This window comes from Scatophagus argus, chromosome 8 (assembly GCF_020382885.2).
Source record: "Scatophagus argus isolate fScaArg1 chromosome 8, fScaArg1.pri, whole genome shotgun sequence".
In the NCBI taxonomy this organism is placed as follows: domain Eukaryota; kingdom Metazoa; phylum Chordata; class Actinopteri; family Scatophagidae; genus Scatophagus; species Scatophagus argus.
This window is the reverse complement of record NC_058500.1, coordinates 24,795,086-24,814,679: the sequence shown is the minus strand read 5'-3', so window position 1 is coordinate 24,814,679 and position 19,594 is coordinate 24,795,086. Positions and strand designations below refer to the sequence as shown.

The window sequence follows — 19,594 nt, the reverse complement described above, 5'->3', positions numbered from 1 at the left end:
AATTTCATTAAAGAACGTGGATGTAAACGATTTGAAATCAATGGAGAACGATAGAAACATCTGATAATTAACAAACAGGTAAATTACATTATTTCAAAGAAAGAAGCAAACTAATTCTATTCACTGATATTCACTGCAACACTGCCGAGATCAGAAAACACTTACTCAGTACTACATTATGGGATACATGACTTCCGCAACGTCACCAATGACACGTCTTCAAAATGGCGGCCGCGGCTATGGTAAGTGGAAAAGCGAACTCTTTTTCTTTAAAGTGTACATCGCTCATACTGTTCTTTTAAAGTAATTCCTACAATATGCTGCAATTGTGGCAGAGTACAGATCTAAACTAATCGATAAACACCGTTTTAACGTTAACTCGGAAGGATTTACTGGAGTTCGATGCTGTTTGAATGTCGATGTGACGATTTTGCTAACTGCTTGCTGTAGTTAGCAAGCTATCGTTACCTAGCTCCATTGTCAGCGAGCGGTGGCTTAAATATATATTTATATTTTTTTCCCTGCTATAATAAACAGTTCTGGTAGAGTGTAAATAACCACGTGCTCAGTTGTTATACTGTCATTTGCCATACAGCCAAGATAAACCAGCTATCCGAACTTTGCGTGAACGCTAGCCTTTGGCAGCTCTGTCAGGCACCGTCAGTTTGAGGTTGTTGTCGGTACAGTTAACAGTGCTGAAAGAGGTTAAGGCGATAATAGCAGATCAGTTATAAAAGACAAAAAAATGACGCAAACTAAGACTGTTTATGTTATTCATATGCTACAGGTACTGTCTGAGAACTTAAACGTTAACGTCAGCAGACACGTTTGCCATCTTTCTTCACTACCATGTAACTCACAGTGTCTATAAAACGCATTCAGTCGAACTTGTTCAGTTACGTTCATTTAGTACTGAATCACACAATTACGGTTAGCTATTAAATCAAGTATACCCCGCTCGACTTCGACTTTAGGAGAGACACTGTTGGCAAGAACAGGCCAATAGTGTCTCTCCTTGACTTTGTTGGAATAAGCAGGTCTATGTTAGTTTCCCATCAGGACACTGCCGCTTTCTGCCCAACATTTATCTCCAAACAGCAGTTCTGGTTGGGGAACATGTCAAAGAGTTGTTGAGTAAGACAGTGAACTCCAGGTTGCTCATTATAGTTAGGCCTGTACCTTGCATGTCTTGCTGCCATTATATTGTGCAATTAACATTTATGTCATAATGATACCTTGAAGTACCAGCACTAGTTGGTGTAATTTTGGATTGAATTAAGGTTATTTTGTTGACTCATGGCATGGCCAGTTCAGAACGTTAATGTTGTTTTCACATCATTTTATGGTTGCCACGGCTTTACATTTGGGTTCCTGGTCATGCCGGAAATGTTACCAGTTCTTGTGCTACATGGAGCCAGTTCCTGAAAGGCTGCGTGAAGCACACCTTATGGCAAACACTGGCTTACATGTTAAGCTTTTCTCTTTGGTTGGCTGTCACTGTTGAACAACTGGGCAACAGTTGCATGCACAGTGTCTCTCATGACCAGAATGATTGAGAATTTTCACAGATTTCTTCTCACAGGGACATTTTGTTCTTGATGATAGACTGCAGGTAGATTTACAGTGTACTCTGAGAAATAGGGATAGATTGATTATTGACCTGGCCAGTTAGCAGATCTGATGTTAAGATTTTTCAGATTTTCAGTATTGGCATTTCTTCTTTAAAAAAAAAAAATGAATTAATTCACACATAATTATTCCTAGTTGTAAATTTATATTTTGTATCAATGAGGAACTAGCAACATAAGTTATCAAATAATTGTAGTGGAGACGCTTTGTCCATTTTAATACATGTCAGTGATGTGGGTATTAGTAGTTTTCTATTTTATGTAGTTAATGAGAAGCAGTTTTTAAGATAAAGAAACCACAATAGTACTCAATAGAAAGTGATTATATATGATGAAAACAGAATTCTTAATACTGTATTCTGTCTCTGCCAGTAGACACCCCCCCCATATCCTACATGGTGGTCCTTTAACTGGCAGACTTTGTAAAGCTTTTTGATGTGACATTGTCAAAAAAGAAACAAAAAATTTGTTATTGTGATATAAGCCTGTTAGAAAAAAATCTATAAAGGTTTGTCCATCGTCCATCGTTTGTGGAAGCAGTCTGTTCTACCTGGAGGGATTTTTGAAAGAGATTTGACTCGCACTTTAGAGTCAATGCACAGCAGCTCTGCACTTTCACTTTCTCTTGTAACTTCAAGCTCAGCATGGCTTGTGTCTCTGTAAAAAAAATCACAGTATTTGTATTTAGTCTTTTGTAGTTTTGTATTTTTGATGGCATGATGAAATTAGCTTGTATAGAGAATGTTTTGATTTATATGAGAACATAGTATTTTTTATTTGTCTAATCTCATGATGTACCCATCGTGTTTGTGATGTAAGATTTGTTGTGTTGAATGTGTTGCAGGAGACGTGGAGGGTCCTGCTGCTGTTGTCCCTGTTGCCTGTGGTCCAGCCCTTCTATGTTCCTGGAGTCGCTCCCCGGGACTTTCATGAGGGTGACGTGGTAGATATTAAGGTAAAAATAAAATGAATTAGTATTTTACAGGTTAGCAGAAATAAGTGACAGTTGTCAATCAAAAAAAGTTGTCCCCTCTTCTCCAGCTCAAGAGAGCAGCACTGATTTTCTTCTAATCTGGTTGCTTCACTTTTTATAGAGTCCCAGTCTTGCACATATATCGGCTAACGGCCACATACAACTGCCCAAAGGTTGACATCCAGAAATGTCCAGAACACAGCAAAATACAGAATAAATACAGCAGAGGGCAGCAGGATATAAATACAAACAAAACCACAAACTGCTAGTGGGTCAAGTGATGATTTATAGGGATTGATATTCTATGAGTCTGCACATTGTTTTTAGGAAATTCCTACACATTACACCTTTAAAGACTTGTTTCAGTAATAAGCCTGTTCACAAATTAGACTTGCGGAGTGGTAAGCTAATTGACAAGCCCTGCTAGCTTTCCCTGAACAGGTAACTGCACAGGCAGGCATGCAGGTGTTTCTTTGTGTTTTTCAGAAACTAGAAAATAATGCAGTGCTATAGAGTTTTTTACTGTTTGGACCACTTTTACTGTCATTTTACTTTACTTTCATTGATTGGAACGGAGTTTGCATGTTCTCCCTGTGCCTGCGTGGGTTTTCTCCGGGTTCTCCAGCTCCCTCCCACAATACCAAAAACATGCATGTTAGGTTAATTGGCTACTCTACATTGGCCCTAGGTGTGAGTGTGAGAGTGTGTGGTTGTTTGTCTTTGTGTGTTGGCCCTGCGATTGACTGGCGACCAGTCCAGGGTGAACCCCGCCTCTCGCCCGTAGTCAGCTGGGATAGGCTCCAGCTCCCCCGCGACCCTGATGGATAAGCGGTATAGAAAATGGATGGATGATTGGAACTGATGACTCTGTGTTCTCTGACCAGCGCTCGGTAGTGTTCAGTTTTCCAGCAAACTAATTTCAAGGTTACATCCTCTACATATTATTTCTCTAATTTATGCACATTTGTTTTATTTCAGCTCAGTTTGTACTGCGTTTTTCCCTTCTTTTTTTCACTCTCTGTGTGTGTGTGACCCAGGGTGGATTCTAAGAGCTAAGGATGATTTCACACCTGTAGTTTAGTTTATTTGATCCACACCAAGGATTAAAATGATGCATTGGTGCCTTTAGGCTCTGGTCTATTTCATGATGCCACTTACTTATTACAAACATATATGGATCTGTGTATCAATGAAAATATGCAGACTAACTGGTAATTAAATCATTCATTCATTCAGTTTTGATGCCTGCCTTCTCATGTTATGTGGATGATGGAATGTCAAATTCTGGAGAACGACATCAACATTTTGGTCACGTTTTCATTCATTTTCATTTTCATTTCATTCCTATTTGACTTTCTGACTGTGGAGGAAAAATCTCTGCATTCACATGTATAATGTATTACCATGGTTACCAGATGGTCTAGCATTATTATATAAATCATGTATACAGATTTAATCGCAGTTTTAAGTTTAAAATCAGATATCTGTGAACTACTTTGCTTTCACACCAAGAACAAATTCCACCAGAGCCTGAGGAGGGTTTCGGTCCAGAGCAGAGTTCAAGTCTAATAGCTTTCCTTTCACACAGGCCTAAGCAAAGCAAACCAAATGGTCAAACACGCTAGAGTGTGTTACCTGTTGTATTTGTTTGCACACACACACACATACACACAACCCGACTGCAAAAATGTTTAGACACTATGTTAAACATACACAGATCAGCCTCAACTCAACACCGCTCTGACAGGTGAAGTGAATAATATTAATCATCCGTTTACAATGCAATGTTCTACCATGAGACATTGGGTTCTGGTAAATGGGGATGTGACACACGCCAACCACCTAAATATTGCAGACCAATGTTGCACACCCCACCCCCATGGCTACAGTTCTGCCTGTCAGCATTAGCCTCCTCCCCAGCTGAACAGGGCACCCCGTCATGTTTCGAAAATGGCTCAGGAACGTCTCGAGGACCACAACAATGGCCTGCAGACTTCCCAGATCCCACCCTGATTGAAAATCTGTGGGATGTACCGGAATAAGCTGGAAACACTCTACCACCCTCAATGCACAGAACTCAAAGGATCCAACAGTCTGATGCTGGCCACCACAGAATATCCCCAGAGGTCCTCTGTCCCTTTCCCTGATAGATCAGAGCTGTTGTAGCAGCACGAGAGGATCTAAAAAAATATCAAACAGGTGGCGTTATTGTTGTGGCTGTTATGTGTGTATCAAGCAGAGTGTAATAATATTCTAATCCTTTCTGACTTATTTGAAAGACGATAAAACAGTTAATTTCAGAATCAGAATTATTTTATTTATCCCTGAGGAGAAATTCTTTTAAAAAAAAAAAAATGAAGTTCACACTTACAGCTTCCTCTGGTACCTCTCCTTTGCCTCCCCAATCCTTAATCTCTGGATTCTCTGAATAGCAATGTATTTAATGTTTATTTAATGTTTGGTTTATTCTTGTGAATAGATGCCAACATCACGTTTCAAACAGTGTGATAGTATCATGGTAGCGTACGAAAGGGGCATCCTTGAAAAGCTCATTTATTCACAAGCGCAGAGAGATATTGGCGTGTCACCATGAATTGTTATTGCTCCTGATGAGTGATTCTATAAAGGCTATTCCTACACGAGCACAGGAACACTCTATAAAACCTGTGTTGGTAAACTCAGTTCATTTGAGGGTGGTTGAATTTTGTTTTCATTTGTATTTTTACACAGCGTCACAACTGAATTTCAAATCGGGTTGTGTATATAAACTACAGTTTCTAATGTCAGTCCCTGTAGTTTTGTACATCAGTCTACCCAGTCGTTCAGTCAGATGATTTGTTTTGCAGGCAGTGAAGCTGACCAGCTCCCGTACCCAGCTTCCTTATGAATACTACTCCCTGCCTTTCTGTAAGCCAGAATCTGTTTTCTACAAGGGAGAGAACCTTGGTAAGTTAAAAGCATCTCTGATACATCTCTAAATTTATCATGTAGTTTCAGCTTATAGTATTAACAAAACGCAATGTTATCTTACATTTTGCTGTAAAAATATTTTTCAGTGTATTTTCATTATTTATTTATTTTTTGGGGGTAATTTCTTCTTTTAGGTGAGGTGTTACGTGGGGACCGTATTGTGAACACCCTCTACAATGTTGAGATGAATAAGCAGAAGAAATGTGAGATGGTGTGCAGCAAGAAAAAACTCACCATAGAAGAAAGCAAGCTGTTTGCTGAGCGAATTCAGGAAGAGTATTATGTTCACCTGTGAGCATCCCTTCCTCACCGCTGCTACCTGTTGTCACGAATTATTGTTACTAAGAATTGAATTATTAGTACTTGGTTGTTTTTTTATCATTATGGGTTTTTTTGTCTTGAATGTTCATTATGCAAACCAAAACTAATGGAATTACATCCCTGTGCCTTTCAGTATTGCAGACAATCTGCCAGTTGCGACCAGATTAGAGTTTTACCCCAACAGAGAAGCAGCAGGGGAGGAGGAGCAGAAGAAAGATGTGGTCAAAGATATCCAGTTTGAACATGGCTACAGACTGGGCTTTGTCGACAGCAACAAGGTAGCTGTATGGTATCTGTCTGTCCTGTAGGGCTGTAACATTAATCACGTGACTGCAATAGAGACAGAGCAGAACACATCATACTCTGAAAACCATGCCTGCTGGAGAGGAAGTCTAGCCTACTCTGTTGTCTTGTGCGATGGAACAGGAACAACTGTAACTTTTTGGCTTCAATCAAGTTTATTGTGCTAACAACAGATTTGTATTAGGTCTCTCACAGCCAACTTTGTAGCAGCAAGCAACAAAATGCATGGAAACAGGGTATACCAGACTGTTACATATGAACAAAAAAAAATGATAGTATATGCACCTGCTAACAACAGGTTCACATTTCCAGGAATTGCCAAAATACAAAGAACTGATCCACTTAATTGTTGACTGTCAAATTAAACAATAGATATTTCTTATGAAGCTACAAGCAAGCGAGTTCAGCAACTTATTCTACAACAAACCATCCCAGAAGTGGTGCATATTGAGTTTGGAAACCTTCTTGAACATACCACCTTCAGAAATAATCCTTTTACCAACAAAAACAAACTTATTAAAGTATTTTAGTAGTGCTTTTTAACAAAGTGTCAGGATGCCCCAGTCTATCCATTTTGTGTTCTGAAATACTATTTCGGTGCAGGTGCTAATAAAACCTTTTTCCAGGGTTCTTTGCCCTGTTGATAGTGCTTTCCACCACACAGCAGCTTTTATGCACTTTCTGTTGTTTTGCAAGCAGAGAGAAACAACAAGGAGAGATGAATTTGTTTTCCCTCCTCTGGTGTAAGTGAGGCTTAATTGTACTGTGTGTCTACACCGCAGTCATGTGATTAATATTTTCTGGAGCTTAGAAGCAGGTATGCACTGGTTCAAGTACTTGTACTTGGGTACTCTCGTGATCACTTAACAAAGGAAACCAGTCATGTAAAACTGGGGTCATCAACAACATCTTTCCAAGGACCAGAAATTCTCAAAGCTGATGGTTTGTGGAACATTTAGGTCTTATTATCCTATGACATGATAATGATACAATGATAACATCTGGCCGGAAAAAAATGTGACACCGTGACACCTCTTGTGCCTAATAGACAATCTTAATAATCCTGTGACAACTCCATGGGCTAACTTCTGTAGTCCAGACAGTCCGCTGTTGTCAGGTCCAGGCCACCGTCAGACTGGGAGCTGGGCTGTTTGATCGTGGGTCCATGGAATAGAGAGGATGGAGCTGGAGAATAATTTGATTCTGTAGAACACAATCAGGCTTTCTGGCTGGTTACCAGGGTAATTGAAGTTCTAGGCTTCTTCCTCTGAAGAGACACTAGCATGTAGTACATGCTGTTCCAGCAGGTCTGTACATCTTGCTTTTATTTAGCAGAGTATAGTTTGTAGTCTGCTATACTTTTTGTCATCATCTCCCCAAACTGCCGACATTGTTCCTGCTCCACCTACCCTTTCAGCTCAACTGAAGAGAGGTTGTAATGAAGATGTCTTATGATTATGAGTACAAGTACACGAGCCCATTATCACGCGATACCCGATACTGATGTCGGTATTAGTGCAAATGATCATGTCTTAAACCTGGAAAATCTTAGACAGTTCATAAAATAATAATAAAATTATGAATGGAACAAAAGTAAAATGTCTTGGATAATGTTTTCATCCTTGAAATTAATTTCCGCATTCTTTTGCTTTTTATTTCTTCAGAGTAATCTGTGTCACTGTATGTTGAAAACCGTAATACAGTGAGTGCATGTCACCAGTGCAACAGGACATACCAAAAGTATTTTTTCAAGGGTACCAATTCTTGTCCTGTCCTTGTCCTTTCTCTTTTCTTCCTCAGTTTTATCTGCACAACCACCTGTCCTTCATCCTGTACTTCCACAAGGAGAAGCTGGAGCAGGGGGAAGTTCACAACTACAGGGTGGTGCGATTTGAGGTCATACCACAAAGTGTAAAAGTAGATGGTACGTGTCAGCACGCTCTTTTTGAATTGCTTATAGTTGTGAAACGTTTGTGACCTGTGTTTAAATGAAAGCTGTGGTGGTAGAAGGAAAACTCACAAGTGTAAAATTATCACTCACTGCATTTATTTATTCTCAGATCTCAAGGCTGTGGAAAATGATAAAACTTGCACCTTGCCTGAGGCCAGTGGCTCTGCCCCCCAGGAGATAGACCCGACCAAGGAGAATGAGGTCCTCTTCACCTATTCTGTCCACTGGGAGGTTGGTGTTTGCTACATGGATTACCATTGACTTGAAACAATTTGTGAATACAAGTGTTCTTAGAGTCTGATCACCCAAAGCTGGCTTTCTTTGACTACAGTTGTTACTTGTTATACTCTGTGCAGGAGAGCGAGGTGAAATGGGCGTCTCGATGGGACACGTACCTGACCATGAGCGATGTCCAGATTCATTGGTTCTCCATTGTCAACTCTGTGGTCGTTGTCTTCTTCCTGTCTGGTATGTTAACTCAGCTCAGTTGTCATCTTTTAAGTGCACATATAAACACAATAAATGCCATAAGTCATTAGACCCAAGGCCAAAATTACATGGAGTAAATGCATAGCTTATGTATAAAATCGATGCAAAATGTAAATCTGTGGTTGGATGGATGACAGCATGTCATGTTGAGATTTCTGTCTTTTTTTTATCCTTGTTTTCTCCCTTAGGTATTCTGAGTATGATCATTATCAGGACTTTGAGGAAGGACATTGCTAACTACAACAGAGAAGATGACATAGTAAGAAAATATTCGATTTTATGGAAAGTGATTATAAAGTTGGGTTCTATTTGTTCATTAATTATTTTCTACTTTCTAACCAGGAGGACACCATGGAGGAGTCAGGATGGAAGAATGTCCACGGTGATGTCTTCAGGCCACCTCAATATCCCATGATCCTCAGCTCTCTGCTGGGTTCAGGGATCCAGCTCTTTTGCATGGTCCTCATTGTCATCTGTGAGTTTGTTTTTTCTCTCTGTCATCATTTCCAACTAGTTGTTTAAATGTGGTTACCCTCACTAGTCAGCAGCAGAAATACTAGAAGCTTATTAAGCTTTATATTAATGTCCATGTAGGAGTCGTTGCTCGAGCTAAGTGTATGTAGGACACCACGTCGGTCCATTGGGTGTCACCCTTGTGCATTGGCTCACTTATCACATAAGTAGGAACTTTAATTCAGGGGACAGCTGTTGCTGGATCAAGGAGCACAAATAGTTTTTGAGCACTATACGAGGTAAACACTGTGTTGTTGTATTAGTAACATTTTTTGGATGAATGGAGATTTATGGACAGTGGGGTTTTTTTGTTTGTGTGTTTGTTTTACAGTGTTTAAAGAGTAACAAAGCCACTAAACCTCTTTTTCTGCTGAAAATCAATTTGAATAGATATTTAGTCTTGGTACTGCTCAATTCAAGTCCAGATCTTGACATTTTAATGCAAAGTATTTGAATTTTACATTTTGTGTTTGAAATATGCATGGTGACTGCCCTCTACAGTTTGAAACCCAGCTAATGCAATTGAATTTTGTGAGTGGCAGATCTGGAGGCATGTGACATAATTGGTCACCAGCCCCACTCCCCTCCTCACACCTCCTCCCCCTCCTATGAAGTCAGTGTCTCACCACTTTGTCAGCTGTGGAGAGATAGTAGCGGTTTGGAGCAGTTTAGGTGGATTTATTATAGTCATTCTAGTCATTTCACTGTCAGCATAGATGTTTTAGTATCAGTTTCATAGTTCTGTGTTTATGGTATTTAGTAGGTTAGTTAGTGTTTCTAGACAGTCGTTAGGTAGTTAGATTTTCACTGTTTTCTGAGTGTTTTTTGCTTTTAGACTTTTGAACTAATCTAAGTTTAAACTTACCATTTAAACATCAGGGAAATTAGTCATAAGGAGCATTCCTAATATATAAATATACATGTATATACACCCTTGTGCATTCATATCCATACTCTGTATATACTGTATGTCTACAGCAAAGGGTCAGCCTTTCTGCTGTGCCGTTAGCTCTTGGGAATGCCATTGCTGTTCAAGATGCTGAGCAGGCACAGAAACACACCGAACATAGGATTATTTTTTTTCACCACATTCTTCTATTCTGATGCTGCAGTGTGTGTTGGTCTCATTTGTTATTGCTGATCACTGCTTCACTTCGCTAACTGTAGTCCCTGTGTGATGCCATAGAAATTATTCACAGTATTCTTCACGTTCGTCTTCCAATTGTAATTACACCATATGGCCAAAGGTGTTGGGCACCTGATCATTACACCAACAGGGGCTTTAATGATACTGCATTTTAAATACATAGACAGCTTTGCAGCCAAGCTTTCACTCTACTGGGAAAGGCTTCTGCTGGAATTTTACCTATTCATGCAGTAGAGCATTTCAATCAATCATAGGAAATAAGATTCAAGATTTATTGATTTTTATTTGATTTATGTTGCTTTTTTACCCACCCTTACTTAAGAGTACCAGTCAAATCTTAACAAGACCCATCCCTAGTTCTAATTGTTGCCGTGCACGCAAATATATTTGATTGCTTTAGAAATCAAAGTAATAGGTTTAGCTGTTTAAAGGTTCTCACTAATTAGAGTATCCCAGTTAACTCTGAGCCTGATTACATCTGGAATTAACATCTGCCCTTGGTGGTGTGATTACAAGCAGGCAGCTCTAATTGCTGGTGTGAATGCACCCAAGATGCATTGAAGACACATGGAGATCTGATCACTCAGACCGCAAACCAGAGGCAGTCTGGGCCACATTTGACCACATTCTTTTAGCACTGTGTACATGAATCTGTTCTGGGCCACACTGAAGTACAATTTAAATAGCTGACGTCCTCTGCTAAATAACAAAAAGCAACAACAATAGACAGAATAGATTACACACCGGCTGATTTTTATTTGGTTCACTGTAATGTAGCCTAAGTCTTAGGGCTGTCTTACCTGCTAAGTGAACATACTGTCTCAGCTGTTTTCATCATTAGGAACAGGAATTTCCCCAGACCTCCTTGGCTGAGGCAAAGTCTAAATCATTCATGCGTTCTTATAAATTCAAAAATAAACACAAAAGATGACATTCTTTCTTTCCTTGTAAAAAAGGTTTGTTTCTTACCTTCTAAAATTTGTTTGTTTGTTTGAAGACACTTTTTCAACTTATTTCAGCATTTGCACTACATTTATGAGCGAAAACAACATTTTATTAATGTTAAATATGTCAGACCTAACAAATACAGTAAACAGTATAGTCTATTTCTTTGTCAGCCATGGTGAAACCTACTGGACATCCCTGTAAAGTCAGTCAGTTTTATGAGTTTTTGATTGAAGAGAAACTATAACCGTTGAGAAGTACTGTCTGTGACAAATTCTTTAATATTTGGACTTTTGTTTCTCCCACTGATCTATATGTTTATTTGCGTATGAAGTGGGAAGGTGAGTTTTGATTTCAAAGTGGTCACTCGGGACATATGTGGACATGCATGTTAATGTCGGTTGTAAACAGCCACTTACATCAACTTTTTCTGAACATTAGTTGTTATGAGTTAATGTCCAGAGTGTAGTTGTCTAATCGTCTAATATTGCTTTATTGGTATTTATTGTTTGTAACTCGGCCAACACAGTGATGTGTGAGCCCCACTCCTGCTCTGATTAAACAAACAAGATATAACATGTCAATTAGAAAGCTTGGTGGGTGCTGGTAGACAGTTTTTTTAAACTTTGGACAGAGCTAGCTGTTTCCCTCTCTTTCCTGTTGTTATGTTAAGCTAAATAGAGGTAGCCTGCTGGCTCTAGCTTTGTATTTAGAATCAGAATCAGTAATACTTTGATTCCTGGACAAAACTGGGTAGCATATAGACATGAGATTGGTATCAGTCTTCTCCAGTAACTCTCAGTAAGAAAGTGTCAGTAAGAAAATTTTTCTTATTTTCACGGGATTTTTGTAATTGGGTTACTGCGTTAAACTGGAAATACTCTGATTAATCTGTTCTAACCTGTGTGTGTCTGTGTGTCTCAAAGTTGTTGCTATGTTGGGCATGTTGTCTCCATCCAGTAGAGGAGCCTTGATGACCACTGCTTGCTTCCTCTTCATGTTCATGGGGTAGGAGCCATTTTCACCTCTCTGATCCTCATTACAAAAATCTGAAATTTGTCAGGCATTAAGAAAAAGCCTATTTTCATAACGGGCATTTCTTTGATTTGCGGCTTATTTTGTGTTAATGTTGCTCTTCCAGTGTATTCGGTGGCTACTTTGCTGGCAGATTGTACCGCACACTGAAGGGCCATCGATGGAAGAAAGGAGCATTTTGTGTAAGGCAATAATATTAAATCCTCACAGTGAAAACATCTGTCTCTCATCACTCCTGCATTGGTATATTGCCCTACTTCTAAACATTGTACCCAGTGTGTGTTAAGTGTTCTTCAAGCAAGATCTTATATGTGAAGAAATACTTAAATTGGCTTGCATTGATGTTGCTGTGGCAAAGAAGTTTAGATTTTGTTTGTTGTGTCACTGCAGACTGCAACTTTGTATCCTGCAGTGGTTTTTGGAATCTGCTTCATCCTCAACTGTTTCATCTGGGGAGAACACTCATCTGGTGCTGTAAGTATCTTGACTCAGATGCACCTAATCTAAAAGGTATGGATTCAGCATACATTGGGCTTGGGGCTGGTAGAAAGATTTTTGAATCAGTTTGATATGTCAAACACCAGACTGGACCAGTATACCAAATTTTACCAGTAGGTATCTAGGTGTTGCACAGCAGTCGCTCCCAATGTGCGCCATGAATGGTAGTGTAGTGGCACCAGAATCCATCAGGACGACTGTGACATAAGGTGTTCTTATTCCCTCACAAAAACCATTTAACTGAACTTTTGTTCTTAAGTTTGTCACCAAAATTATCAAAAAAAAAAGCTTCAGCCTATTGCAGCTTCACAGAAGACGGCAGCTGCTACATTTTAAGTGTTCATGGGAAGCTTGTAAGTCAGTAAGTTTTCCACATGTTCCTCTTCCACAATCAAAACCTTGGTAAAAAGATCAAGGATTTCTGTCCATTGAAACAAGAAAGGGCTTTTAAGATGAAACTGATACAGGAAGTGTGGACAGTGTTTTTGCAAAGATTGATGGAGTAAAATTGCAGTGTCCAGATGTTCAGCCCTGACTGAGACCTGTCCACACGGACTCAGTGCTGTGATTGTAGCCATCTGCTAAATACTGACATGAAAGGGGTGAATGTTTATACAATCAGTTATTTTACATTCTAGATTTTTTAATTAAATAACATTACATTGTAGAAATCTGTTTTCATTTTGACATTAAAGAGGTTTTTTTGGTAAATTTTTGATATATATTAAACTATGATTCCATTAATAAAAGCAATAATGAATGCTTTTTATAGACACTGTATGTATGTTTTGGTAGCATGTGACTTGATAGCCAGGTACTACTTGAATGGCAACAGAGACGATAAGTAAGTCCAAAGACAGTGAAGATACATATTGCAGCAGTCCTCATCTGTTGGGTTCAGACCATTGATTATATAAAGAAGAATGACATCATAGCTTCCCCGAAGTGAAGCACAAACATCTTGATTTTAGAGGTCGGTAGCAAAAATATTTCCGTAAATTATGGTAGACAAGAACACTGGAGAGGAAACATACTACAGCAATATGCAGTGTTTTTGTAATTCCAACTTAAAAGCGTGTGGGTGTGCCTTTTAACTTCAAGTTTTAAGTTTATCAGTACAATCACATGGATTGCAAAACATCCTTTTTCATGTATTGACATTTCTTCTTGCTGTTTCCCTGCTCTCTGCTCAAAACTTCAGGTTCCCTTCACCACAATGCTGGCCTTGCTGTGTATGTGGTTCGGTATCTCGATGCCTTTGGTCTACCTGGGCTATTACTTTGGTTTTCGCAAACAACCATATGATAACCCAGTACGCACCAACCAGATCCCTCGGCAGGTTCCGGAGCAGCGCTGGTATATGAACAAATTTGTAGGGTGAGTTTTTAACCAGTCTGCTGTAACAGTCTGTCTGTATCTTATATCAGTTACTCAGAGGGCTGATAACTACTGTGTAGCATTTTAACTTTTGACTTGAGGTATGCTTCCTTGGAATAAAATGTTGTTGTTGTTTTTTTTTGTTTGTTTGTTTGTTTTTTTCAAAACACTAGAATCCTGATGGCTGGGATCCTGCCATTTGGTGCCATGTTCATCGAGCTCTTCTTTATTTTCAGTGTAAGTACAACTGCTCTGCTTTAAATACACTGGGATCAACGTAAAACCAAATCGTGTCTTATTCCCCAGCTAGATCACCTCATTGCCTGACTGTGACTTTATATTTCTTAGACTTTCTTGAAATTGTTCATTAAATGTCTGATGTAAAATCAGCTGCTTCATCCTCAAATGCACAGTAATGTCAACATCTGTTTTTGTTTCACAACCTACAGGCCATCTGGGAGAATCAGTTCTATTACCTATTTGGCTTCCTGTTTCTAGTCTTCATCATTTTGGTGGTCTCCTGTTCTCAGATCAGCATTGTAATGGTTTATTTCCAGCTCTGTGCAGAGGTAAGTTCATTTAGACTCGGTGTGAATACAGTACTGTAGGCTGTCATTTACCGTTCTTCTTTTGGTTGCATGGCCAAGTTTGATCAAAAAGATTACCCTTGTAATTTGATCCGAATGCTCTCCTTCTCGTGTCTAATATAGCATTGGAGGAATCCTGATCACAGATATCATACACAAACTGTTGGAATCAGCTTGACTTTCAGTCTCCGCCAATATTAATCAAAGCTGCAAATCCGTCGTCTTTCTGCGTTTTGAAAATGAAAATGAAAAATATGGCGCCCTGTTGACCCTGTGTTTGTAATGACATTGATCTCAGTTGATTGAAATGCTTAAAGGGTAATTAAGCCCTCCAACTGAAGAGAGGAGTGACTGTAGGAGGCATGGCTCATGAGGTTTGTGTCACTGAGGGGTCAGGGGACGTGGTGGAGATGGCTGAGCACCATTCAGTGGTGCAGAAAGTGACGTAGAACTGGTCGTCAGAGCTCAGCAGCCGCAAGGAGCTACTGTTAGACTCTGCTGGAAAGGCTTACAGTCATGGCCTTTTAAGTCACTGAGTGTGAACTTCAATGAGTAGTCTGTTATGTGATGTGAAGACAGTCAACATGTAGAGGAGGGAAAATGGTAAAAAAAAACAAAGCTGAGGTCTGAAGGAGTGAAAACATAAAGCATGTGAGGATACGAACTTGTCTGATGAATTTCTCAAAATCCAAAGCTGGCAACCCAAAACCCTGATTACAACTTATAAAACACAATATCTTATAATGAGGTACTGTGTAGTGTGAAGAAAATGTTCCCTACTCCTTACTTCATTATACCGTTCTCAGTATTGAACGCTGTCTTTTCCAGTATGGTGATGTTAGAAGCAAATTTGAGAAATGCTTCTGGAACCCAGCAGTTTGTGTTTCCATCATTATTCAGATCCATTTAACAGAAACGTCGGTGCATTGTCCATACACACACACCCTCATCTCACCTTTTCCCCATTTCTCTCCTCACTATTAGGACTACCGATGGTGGTGGAGAACTTTCCTGGTTTCAGGAGGCTCTGCGTTCTATGTCCTCATTTACGCCGTCTTCTACTTCGTCAACAAGGTAAATGCCTGGGAGTTTGTTTGAGACTCGCACATATCCACAGCAAACTCTTGTCTAATTCTTCAGCTGCTGAGAAGATTTCAGTTAAATAATGCTTTTGGAAAGAGTGACTGAATGTCAGATTATTGGCTGCAGCAGCATGTAAAACACAAAGAAACTGAATGCCTTGCCTGTTATTATTTTGGAACAGAACTATTGTTCTCAGCGGTGACACTGCTCCAACTCACACACCATGTGAGCTTTGTGACTCTTAAATGCTCTGTCACACCTAAGGTTGTAAGAGAGCCGTGTATCTAAATGACGCACTTTGAGTAAGCCAGCAATGTAATGTATTTGATGATTGAAATGGGCTCTTCCAGGGAGCTAAAAGTAGAAAGTATCTCAGCCCCCTGCTGCCAAAACAGGTTTGCTATTAACTTTATGGAGGTGAATACTAAATTGCTGGAGTTTCCCCTTAAGTAGACTTAATCAAATGCAAAAAAAAAAAGCAGTGCATATTAAAACTGATTTTCTTGTCTTCGTTTCTCTCCAGCTGGATATTGTGGAGTTCATTCCCTCCCTCTTGTACTTTGGCTATACGGCCCTGATGGTCCTGTCTTTCTGGCTGCTAACGGGCACGATTGGCTTCTATGCAGCCTACATGTTCATCAGAAAAATTTACGCTGCAGTCAAGATTGACTAAGTCATCACTGACGCTGCTCTTGTTATTGTTGTGTTGGTTTTTTTTTTTTAAATATATATATATATATTTTGTCACATTCTGTCTTTTAATGTATATATTTTTTATTCTTCATGTCCAACAAGCACTGACTTGTGTGTCGAGGGAACCAAGAGGGTTTTTTTTGGTTTTTTGGTTTTGTTTTTTTTTTCTCTGCACAACATCCCCACCCACTGGCCTAATGGGGAAGAACAGCAAGTTGGCAGAGCGAAACCAGCTATTTCCTTCTTTCTCCCCTTGCTTCTATGCCCCCCCCCCTTCCAGGACAGAAATCCAGAGGGAATTTCCCCTCTGATGGGACTGTTAATGTCTTCTGCTGTCTCACCTTGCACACAACACAGTGGGCCAAAGCTTGTTAAATGATACCTTTTTGTCATTTGTCAGCATTTTTGTCTTTTTGTTTGTGTAATGAATCTAACTTATCCAGGTTTTTATTTTTCATCACACGATTTATCTTTGATTTCATTTCTTTCAGTCTTTATCTGATTTCCTTATATAAATTCCTTCTTTCCTCCAAGGTCTGTTTTCACATGTCACTTTGGTTTCAGTTTGGAGACTATGGAGATGGAGATCAGGGAAGGACTAGGGAGTCTTAATTGTGGTTATGGTGTTAAATTTGTTTTGGCGAACTGATGTGGATGGAAATTATGCTGGGAAGTTCTGCATTGTAACAGAAGAAGGAAGAGAAGAATTAAATGTTCTATATTCTTTTTTTCTCCAGTTTCCATGTCCTGGTGTGACCATGGTCATTACAACCTTAATCAAAATATCAGCTTCTCCTCCCAAAACAATGGGTCTGTTATTAATGGCAAAGCATCGGTCCGTTTGCTCTAAATGCTAGAGAACAGGTCTAAATGGCATTATGAACACGATGCCTTAAAGCAGTGGACTGTTGGGTGAAGCTACTGGTGGAGATGAGGGAAAAACTGCAGTCTTACACAGCAAAGTCAAGCAGGAATAACATTTTGCATTTGTAAGTTTACAACACAAATATGAGTTTGAAGATTTTCCAGCAGAAACATAGAAAACTGTACATGTTTTTCTGCTCATTAACCGTGCTGTCAGTGTAGCCTTAGCAGTGCTGGGTGCCTGCTGAACTATGCAGTAATGGAAAGAAGGAGGAAAATTTCTGCTTTTGAGGATTATTTTAAAAGGTTAGGCTTATGATGCCTGATTCCTTGTAACTTTAAGTCTAATGGTATGGTACATTTTGTCTATAATATGAAAAATGATCTTTGAATGCCAGCAAGATCACCTCTGTGTTTCTACCAGTAGTGGTAGAAATCATCTTGACAGCGCTTTGATGTCATGGGAGGCAGAGCGTTGAAATGTAATCCACAGTGTTCTTTTTTAGATCTGTACAGTCATTGTTTTTGTGTAGACAGATACCCTTATTCTGGAGTTACAGTTTGTGCTTACCCCCCTCCCCCCCATGACATGTGATTATACTTTTATGTGTTTCATGGAATTTATCAGCTAAAAACTTTCAAAATGCATCGCACATGGGTGGATCCTGATTTAGAAAAAAAAAAAAAATGCTTGACAAGCAACTCAAGCTAAGGGCTTCCCACAGACAAACAATGTATTTTACTATAGCTAAATTACATAATATATATCAAATAATATCATAATCATGATTTTACAGGAACAGAGTTAGATGAGAACAGCGAGACCGCTCTCATAACTTTCTTTTTAAATATGAAGCTCCAACCAGCACCTGGTTTGCTTAGCTCAACACAGAGACTGAAAACAGGAAAAAGCTTGCCTTGATCTGCAAAAAAAAGGGTAACAGTCAAGTCAAGCTGTCAGCTGTTCCCCCTTGTTATCATTTTAATACTAAGCTAAGCTACCCATCTGCAGGAGGTAGTTTAATATTACACTAACATCATTCTCTAATAGAAAGCAGAGTAGTATTTCCCAAAATGACAAACCAGTACATATAGATTTATTCCAACTCTATTGTTTCTCCAGCACAGAACAGTTATGATTTTCTGCTGCCCCAACACAAATCTAGCAGAACATTGATACATTATACTGGCTTAGTGGAGGATGTTAAGAGAATATTGTAAAGACAGAATTACACCAAGCAGCACAGACCTGAAAAGATCACAAACTTCTAAACATCTTCTATGATGAAAGGAAACTAAAGTAAACCAATACAGCATGCACTGCACTCTCTGAGCCCTTCGGGTAAATATTTATTGGAGATGTATTTAACTCATTTTAGTGAAGAACCGACGTGCTTCACTAGATCTGTTTTTAAGTGGTTGGCATTTTTGCACAAAAGTAAAGGTGATTTTTTTTTTTTCGGTGCAAAGCTGTACAGTGGGAGTGAGGGAGGGGACAGGTGCCTAGACCAACCCTGATTTTCCAGGGTCAGAGCAGTTGAATGAATGAAGGAATAATTCCAACCCCGGTGTCCTCTCCTTACCTCATTACACTCAAGCCACCCCGACACTCATTCAGCCATGTGTGAGCTGCTTGAAGAGAGCAAGACAAGCGAGTTGTTGCTCTCACCACTTGCTACAAGACATAACTCAGAAGTTGCCTCAACTCAAATGAGCATACTCATGTCTTACTCTTTTATTTAGTTCCACTCTATCAGACCTTCAGATACCATCTTCTCTTCACTGGACCTTCTCTGCCCTCTGTATTATGTCAGAGTTACTTGGTTGCTGTCTGATGTAAAGTCAGACATTCCTCTCCTGCTATTCAAGTGCACATGGGAGGGAAAATTTTTTTACAGACAGACTTTTAAGAGGCCCGAGTCATGCATGTGTTTGTATGATCCAGGGGTTTACAATGTAAATAAAACTGCTTTGTATTTGTTGCGTTTAGCTGTTTGTGGCGCTGTCTGTAATGATCCTCCTCTGTAATGGTCATCGTTTTAGCCAAAAGCATGATACTCATGATGACTGTCAAAGGAACTCGTTTCTGTTACTTTTCTCTTTGTTTCTTTTACAGAATGTCCAATTACAAAATATACAATGACACAAACAATAAAGTGATGACAAGTTGAATATGTATAACAGCTTCCATTGTGTTTTTAAATTGTTAAGAGGGGC

At 39.3% G+C, this 19,594-nt stretch overlaps 1 protein-coding gene across 1 annotated transcript; it reads left to right on the top strand.

Moving 5' to 3' along the window:
• The first annotated feature begins 125 nt into the window (after nt 1–125).
• tm9sf4 (transmembrane 9 superfamily protein member 4) lies at nt 126–17,249 on the top strand. The gene is made up of 18 exons (XM_046395666.1): nt 126–242; nt 2,473–2,583; nt 5,448–5,547; nt 5,706–5,862; nt 6,026–6,170; nt 7,996–8,119; nt 8,256–8,377; nt 8,503–8,614; nt 8,824–8,894; nt 8,978–9,110; nt 12,167–12,248; nt 12,382–12,457; nt 12,666–12,749; nt 13,975–14,150; nt 14,324–14,387; nt 14,600–14,719; nt 15,722–15,811; nt 16,344–17,249. The coding sequence occupies exons 1-18, from the start codon at nt 225–227 to the stop codon at nt 16,491–16,493; spliced, it is 1,935 nt and encodes a 644-aa protein (XP_046251622.1). The 5' UTR covers nt 126–224; the 3' UTR covers nt 16,494–17,249.
• The last annotated feature ends 2,345 nt before the right edge of the window (nt 17,250–19,594 follow it).

Coding starts and splice junctions, on each gene's coding strand:
- tm9sf4 (XM_046395666.1), top strand. Junction 14,388..14,599: donor AGCTCTTCTTTATTTTCAGT/GTAAGTACAACT, acceptor CACAACCTACAG/GCCATCTGGGAGAATCAGTT. Junction 14,720..15,721: donor ATTTCCAGCTCTGTGCAGAG/GTAAGTTCATTT, acceptor CCTCACTATTAG/GACTACCGATGGTGGTGGAG.